This window comes from Antrostomus carolinensis, unplaced genomic scaffold, assembly GCF_000700745.2.
Source record: "Antrostomus carolinensis isolate BGI_N321 unplaced genomic scaffold, ASM70074v2 scaffold31736, whole genome shotgun sequence".
Taxonomy (NCBI): domain Eukaryota; kingdom Metazoa; phylum Chordata; class Aves; order Caprimulgiformes; family Caprimulgidae; genus Antrostomus; species Antrostomus carolinensis.
The window spans coordinates 1-7995 of NW_010324453.1; the positions used below are offsets into that span (position 1 = coordinate 1).

Below are 7995 nucleotides of genomic sequence, written 5' to 3' on the forward strand. Positions count from 1 at the left end.
CTCCTCTCTCCTCTTCCCTCCACTCCTCTCTCCGCTCCTCTCCGCTCCTCTCCCGCCGCCGCTAACGGGAAGCGCCTGCGGGAGATCACGTACCTCTGGCGTCACCGGGGCCGGAGTTTCCCCCTCGGCATCACGGTGTGTGTCCCCCGGCTCTCGGCTCCAGGCCCGAGGTGTGGGTAAGGAGCACACAGCATCTTCTGCTGGACACGGGGCACCTTTCCTTCTAAGACTATTTTCAGTTAAGATAGGCCCACAAATTGTTTTAAGTTTGTTGCAACCTTTTCCCCCCAAAAAACCTAAAACATCTTAGTTCCTCATTCCATTTTTATGTCTCACTTATAATAGGACTGCTGTGATTAAAGACATAATTGATTCAATATTATTCAAATTACTTTATTCAGAAATGAACCTTTTTTTTCTTTTGTGGTCAGTTTTATTTTTTCCTTACTTTTGTTGTCACCCTGGAAATTTTTCTTGAGGACCAGCAAAAGAAAGAGACTTCCTAGTTGGGAGTCAGGGTTTAAGCAGAGGTGAAATTGAATATTTTGCTTTCCTTGCACAAGATAAAAGAAATAACGAAGGTAAACAGCCTCCAGCATGGAAAGCAAGTGATTTTTTTTGTTTGTTTTTTTTAAAGTTTTGGAGGAACACTCAAACACTTCAGTGAGACTGACTTGAAAAAAAATGCCATCTACAGAGTTCATTTTATGACCATGGAGAATGGTTTGAGAAGCTCTACCACAGCAATTTTAGAAAATTTATTAAATCATAATTAACAGTCATACTTGCTGACAGTAGAGTTGTGATGGAGCACTTCCTTTGGGTTTTAAGAGTAGATTTTCATAGCTTCTGTTTTAGTCTCAGGAAGTTAAGACATTTTCAGCATTGCTGATCACTTTTTGGAAATACATAGTGGAAAAATTACTTATGTCAGTACCCATGCTGTTCTAAATATAACAGCTGACAACAGCATTAATAGCACAAGCATAGTAAAGGTGTTTTTAACATAAAAGCATTGTCATAAAATAATTCACTCTGTACACCAATGTGGCTACACTGACTAGTGAATTTACTGCCTGTTTTCCTATCTGAGACAGCTAGAGATAGCAGCCCTGCTAGCACAGTCGGCTTTCAAGAGATTTGGTATTCAGTGTCAAATTCACTTTGAATATAAGCAAGATTTGACTGTTTAACTCCTCTCACTTTGAAAATCAGAGCTGTTAGCTATGCCCAGCTAAATGCACCTTGATCTCTGTTCCCTTCCAGTATGCTATTTGCAGTTGAATTTTTTATAATTTTTATGAGATTCATAAATTGCTTAGTCACAGGAATCATTAGGCTAGAGAACTGTGGGTTTGTTGGGTGATGCTTTCTGCTTGGAGACAAAAAAGGCAAAAATATTTTTTGTATTATTATTATTCCTTTATTGAAATCTTGAAGACACTGACTTAAAAGTATTATATCTCATTCTTTTAGCACTTAAGAATCTTAATCACAGGCCAGGATCTCCTTGGGCTGCAAAATGTACAGGCATTTGACAAAAAAAAATGTCACCCACTCCTCCACTCCCCCTTATTCTATAATACTTTAAGAAATTGCTAGTGCAGTAGAGAATTAGCAGAGAGTACAAAAAGAAAAAAGGTACAAAGGGGTTATGACCACATACTAAGTTTTTTTCCTAGGTCATATACCAGGCTCACACTTAAGAGTTTTCCTAAGCACAGTCTCACATGACATAGCCATGCTTTTTAAAGTGAGATTCCCAGAATTTAATTATGAAATCTATGTTTTAATTCTTAACAACTGGCCTGACTTTTTAAAGCTTCTTAATGAAAATTAACCCATCTTGCATTCCTTTGATGATTCATTGTTGACTTTATTGCCATAATCCCAAGGAATTTCATTCAAGGGCCAAGATCCCAAAGCAGAGGTCTGTGTATAAACCTAGAGCAAAGGCAAGTCTTACTCCAAAAGGGTAAGATTCTAAATAACATGAGAGAACAGATGAATACAGAGAGAGACGAGCAGATGAAAGGTCAAGGAAATAAGAATGCCAAACTGTGGATATAACAGGTTGGACCATTATCTTTAAAGAGATCTCAAATGAATCAAAATCTGTCTCATTCAGTATTGCAGTTAGAAATTGACAAGGTAATCATGTTTGACAGGATATGATTTTGTACTCGAGTATTAAGGACAGTCTTTGACACCTGACCACCTGAAATGTGTCAGTAAATCTTTGCATAATATGTGGCCCAAATTTGCAATTGTGCATGTAAAACAAGCAGTTGCACGTATAAATTCCTTTACACCTTCTTGATGATCCGAGGGCTGGAGCACCTCTCCTATGAAGACAGGCTGAAAGAGTTGGGGCTGTTCAGCCTGAAAAAGAGAAGGCTCCGGGGAGATCTCATAGCGGCCTTCCAGTACCTGAAGGGGGCCTACAAGAAAGCTGGGGAGGGACTTTTCATAAGGGCTACTAATGACAAGACAAGGGGAAATGGGTTTAAACTGAAAGAGGGCAGGTTTAGATTAGATATTAGGAAGAAGTTCTTTACTGTAAGGGTGGTCAGACACTGGAACAGGTTGCCCAAGGAAGTTGTTGATGCCCCCTCCCTGGAAGTGTTTAAGACCAGGCTGGATGAGGCTTTGAGCAACCTGATCTAGTGGAGGGTGTCCCTGCTGAAGGCGGGGGGATTGGAACTAGATGATCTTTGAAGTCCCTTCCAATACAAACCATTCTATAATTCTATGATTCTATGATTCTACCTGATTTCACAAGAAAGATTTTCAAATGGACAAGGAAGTCCAAGTCCAAGTTTCAAGTGGACAAGAAAAAAAAGGATTAATAAAGATTGTGATGATGTTCAGCAGTACATTGGTTTATTCGGGATGATCATGGTGTCCCAAGAAAAAGGATACAAGTTAAATTCTGTAACTCACCAAAAGGAACTTACTTGCTTCCCTTCAAGTGAACCCAGTCAAATGGTTTCTGGGAGCAGCAGAGCAGAAAGAAATAAAACAAGTTCAGCAAGTTAAACTATCAGGTATTTCACATTCTCTTTCAAGACAGTCCTGTCACTGGACTCACAGTGTTTAAGAACTGAGGCACATTCCTCTTCTCTATTGACTTCCACATTTTTAATCTGTAGGCACTGCAGCATGTCAATGCCCGGCTTCTTGAGCTGTACCCTGATGATGAAGAACGATTTGATATCGTTCTGATGACTAATAACCATGCCCAAGTGGGAGTGAGACTCATAAACAGCATCAATCACTATGGTGAGTAAAATAAATAATACCTTGTAGAACTGCCTGCTGCTACATAATTAAATGAATTAATTTTCTTTTCCCTGTTCTGACCTTGGTAAAAGCAGCTTCTTTGATACTGACACCCATTCCTCAGAGGATGATAATTTATTTTTGGGTGTCAGCATAAGTGAGATAGCATTAAACAGAACTTGGTCCAAAGCGCTAGATTTTTCAGGTGTCAATCTTAATTTCTGAAAAAAAGTCCTTAAACTTTTTGTTGTTTGGTATTTATACCCCCTATACATACACATTCACAGCAGTTATTCTGCTGTCTCGGAGGGATTTTGTGTTAAATTCTCAAGGAGGAAGGATTGATCAAACGTAATACTCAGTTTAAGTTTTCTAATTTGGTGGAATTACAGTGAACAGATCTTTTTAAAGTTCACTATCAGTTGTAGGCTAGTGTACCTTCTTTGGGTTCCTTTTACAGGTTTGTAGTGTCAAAGCAGAGTCACACCTTGTGCTGTTCTTACTTTAGGCTTAACGATTGAGCGTTTCTGTATGACGGGAGGAAAAAGCCCTATTGGTTACCTGACTGCATACCTTACGAACTTGTACCTCTCAGCAGACTCGGAAAAAGTGCAAGAAGCTATAGAAGCAGGTTTGAATTGACTTTCTTTTGTTGTCTCTCTGTTGAGCTTGTTAAAAATATAATGTTTTGTGTCTGTCACAGAAAGTAGTGCTGCTTCATCAAATGCAGAGAGTCACAACCCTGTATGGTGCAAACATCACTTATTTTTGCTTAATCAAATAAAATCAGGTTATTTCTCTGTATTTTTCCTCTCTGACCCTTCAGCCTGCCAATAATGACAATTTAATCAGCCTTTAGCTTTGCTGCACTTTTCTGTTTTCTCCCATGCTACAAGAAATTAATTCCCATACACAACTACTCATCTCTCTTCAACTTCTGCTTGAATTGAGTCATATCTTTGATACAAGTAACAAAAAACAACTGTGTTTTGTAAGGAGGTACAAAATAACAAGTAGTTTGACTCAACTGTCTCCTTGGAATTTTCTGCTTTCTCTCATTTGCAGCGCACCTTGGGGACTGGTTTTGTGTATTCTTACATGGAAGTGGAAGGAAGTGTGTCTAAGAAATTATGTCAGTGGGACAGCTTCCCTGCATTTGTGTTAAAGAACAGCCATTACTAATTAGCTTTAGTGATCATTTCTGTTTAGTGTATAAAATAGTCACCATAAATAAGTTGTTGGAACTGAACTGATAACAGTTTAATGAATGACTTTGCAGGACATGCTAACTGAGGTTCTCTGATCCATTCTCAGGTATTGCATCAGCTACGATGTTCACTGCCAACAAGGATGTTGCTTACTCGGATACACAGTTGAGGGTGGCATTCGATGGGGATGCCGTTCTCTTTTCTGATGAATCAGAACAGATTGTCAAAGAGCAGGGATTAGATAAATTTTTTGAACATGAACAGCTAAATGAAAATAAGCCTCTTGCACAGGTTTGTACTTCTTGAATCAGTGAGTTTTCAAAATGTGTTCACTTTTATTGCTGCTGTCTTTCTCCAGTTTCTGCAGTGTGTATGTATGCTTCTTTGTGGAAACTGATTGCCCTATTTATTTCCTTTTTCAAGGATAATCTTTAAAATGCATGTTTGACTTAAAAGAGCCCACCAGAATCCTTTCACCAAATCTTCCACTTCAGAGAGAACAGCATATATAAGACAGGGACTTACAGTTGTATTTTAGTTGTATAATTAGAAAAAGGAAAGGCTACTACTGATTTCCTTGCTTATTTTTTTATCAGACTGTGTAGGTATGTTAATTTCAAACACTGTGATATTGTGGTTATTGAAACAGGGTAGTATGTCTGCTTATTCCCAAGCAGAACTATGCCGTTTGTCTAAAAAAACCACAGATATTTTAACATTAGCTTAAACTGCAAGACTGATTCTGCTATTGTTAAAAAATGGTATAAATTCAGAATAAAAGCTTGATTTATGAAAGTACTGGATAGTCCAGTATCTTGCAATTTGTCCCAAACTATTGTTTACTTCTTTTAATCAGAGTGTAATTCTAATATTGTCATGAAACTGGAAAGATTTCAGTGATGTCTATGTACTGAAGTCTCTTGCTGGTTTTTGCACAGAAAAAAAACCAACAAACCAAACCTCATAACTCATAGTAAAAAAAGTTAAATGTTTTTAGAGAACATTTTTTTAAGTTAGAGATTATAGTTATAAATTTATAAGAGATCTTTTAAGCTTTAGTGAGAATTAGTTTCCTTCTGATCATATCGTGTAGGATTATGGCTTTAACTTTTTTCCAGTTTGTGAATCCCTAGTGAGAGTGCAGACCCATTTGGACATACTGCACAGAGAATTTGCTGAGCAGTGTAGCATCAAGGAAGGAATCTTGTATGTAACTGGTAATCTGGAATAAAGCAAAAGAATGATTTTGGGAGCTGTGGTCAAATACTAAATAATGCTTCTGTTATTTCATACTCAGGGTCCTTTGAAAGGTTTTCTGGAAGACCTAGGGAAACTCCAGAAGAAGTTCTATGCAAAAAACGAACGATTAAATTGTCCTATAAGGACCTTCCTGGTCACAGCCAGAAGTGCGGCAAGCTCTGGAGCCAGAGTGCTGAAGACTCTTCGTAGCTGGGGTCTGGAGATTGATGAGGCACTTTTCCTAGCAGGAGCTCCTAAAGGGCCGATCCTGGGGAAAATCCGCCCTCACATTTTCTTTGATGACCAGATGTTTCACATTGAAGGAGCACAGAAATTAGGCACCGTAGCTGCGCATGTTCCCTATGGCATTGCTCAGAAGTACCACAAATCTGCATGACTGGATGGCACTATTAAAGATCAGATTCTTAACTCAGCCAGACTCTAATGTACCAGTAGTTATGTCTGAAAACCTCTACATTTGTATATTGTAAGCATTATGTTTAAAGATTTAACTTGTGTCTAGAATAGCCTTTAAAGGAAATATTTTCAATACAGATAAGTTTTTAATAGGGTTATTTTAATAGCTTTCTCAAGCAGTTTAGGTTTTTTACCCATCTGGATCTCACACTGTTTTTTTGATATTAGGAAAAGATTTGTACTGTTTTTATAGCTTAAGACATATTTTGAGAGACAGAGAGAACAGTTATATGTTCTCTAAAAAGCTGTTGGCGGGTTATTTATAACAAAAATCATGCCGCAATGCTAGTTCTTGATGGTTATTTCTGAAATTACCAAAAGCACAGTTTACACATAAGTGTTTACCTGTTGGTGGTTTGCTTGTTAAGTTTATGTTCAGTAGGTTTGTTATCACAAGGTTTCAGCTTCCAGTGAAACGTTAGCTTATTTGATCTTGTGTTTACGGGAACCCTTTATTTTTCTATATTGTTTTCCTATTCTAATAAAGCTGGCTTTACAGAACATTGTCATTTTTCTGTGGAGAGGTTTTAGCATAATTTTGTATGCAGAGTTTTTGTAATCAGTGTCTTTTGACTTATTTGGATATTTAGAAGCAAAAGTGACCACTTTCAGCTGACTTTAAGAGAGAGCTAAAAGTCTTAAAGGCACTTAAGTCCCAACAGATTTCATAGAGCTGGGCAGAAGTCAGAGATGCTCTGGGTATCTTGACTGGGACAAAGACTGAAGCTTTAGAACATACCTTTATAACAGCAGAGAATCTACCCTAAATAATGCTGTTGGTGGAACTCCTTGTTCCTTGACTAGATTCACTTAGGATTTACAGCTGTTCTGTGATCTGTGAGAACTCAGTTTGGCAACCTCACATGAGTTTCCAGGGGACAAGTGTCCATTGCAACATGAATTCATGTAAATTTACACTGTAGGTCTATTCTACCTCTTTTATGCTAAGTTCCTGTATCTCAGTGTCATCCATGTATCCGAGTGCCTTCCAAATGACACAACCAACATCTGTCAGGGGGTGTTTGTTCTCTTTCTTTCCCAGAACAAGTGTCCTGTTTTATTTTTATTGTTGCTGTGTATTTATACCAGAAGAGACAAAACCAAAAGAATGTGCTTTGCAGTGGGAGTAGAAGTTGGTGAAGGCGTGTGATGATCTGTGATTCCTGGGGGAATTCATTCCAAAATCTTACGTTAGCCTCTGAGAAAGTTAAGTCTCTTCTCTCCGGATGAACTATCCTCTTATTGTAGAAAGCTTAATTGTATTAATTGTGGTTTCCCTCCCAGAAACACAGGCAATCTTTTAAATGTTCTGGGTCCAAGCCACAAAGTTCTTTGAAAACAAAGGCAAACCCCTTGATCCTGCATGAAACTCTAAGAGACAATTAGAAAGTTTTTTATGTGTTCACACCACCATGTGTTGTTGATGGGATGCACTGCAGAGTTCTGGTGTACTTGGAATTTCCTAAGTGCTAAAGGCTTTATGCCCAGAACATATCACATTTCCCAGCCCAGCCAGGAGGTGAGGAAGACATGAATAACTGAGGCCTGGTCGTTGTCTGCCAGGATGGGATAATTACCTTGCCAAATGGAGATTATAAAAAATGTTATTAGCAGATGTTTTTACGTAAGAGCTCAGAATCAGCAAGGAATCAAAAAATATTCCTTAGCTGTAGAATATAAATTGTGTGTGTACTTTCACCACAGAAGCATGGCTGCAAATTTCAGGAATGCTGGTCCTGCCTTGTTGAAGCAGAACATGGATCAGCCGTTTTTCATCCACGAGCTGTTA

General features: G+C 38.3%; 1 protein-coding gene across 1 annotated transcript; it reads left to right on the top strand.

The window, feature by feature from the left end:
* Positions 1-3152: 3152 nt before the first annotated feature.
* On the top strand, positions 3153-6517 carry LOC104519098 (cytosolic 5'-nucleotidase 1B; the record flags this gene model as incomplete). Its single annotated transcript, XM_010170960.1, has 4 exons — positions 3153-3282; positions 3791-3913; positions 4597-4781; positions 5788-6517. Coding segments are annotated over 4 exons (777 nt in total), but the record flags the coding sequence as incomplete, so codon positions are not given.
* Positions 6518-7995: the final 1478 nt, after the last annotated feature.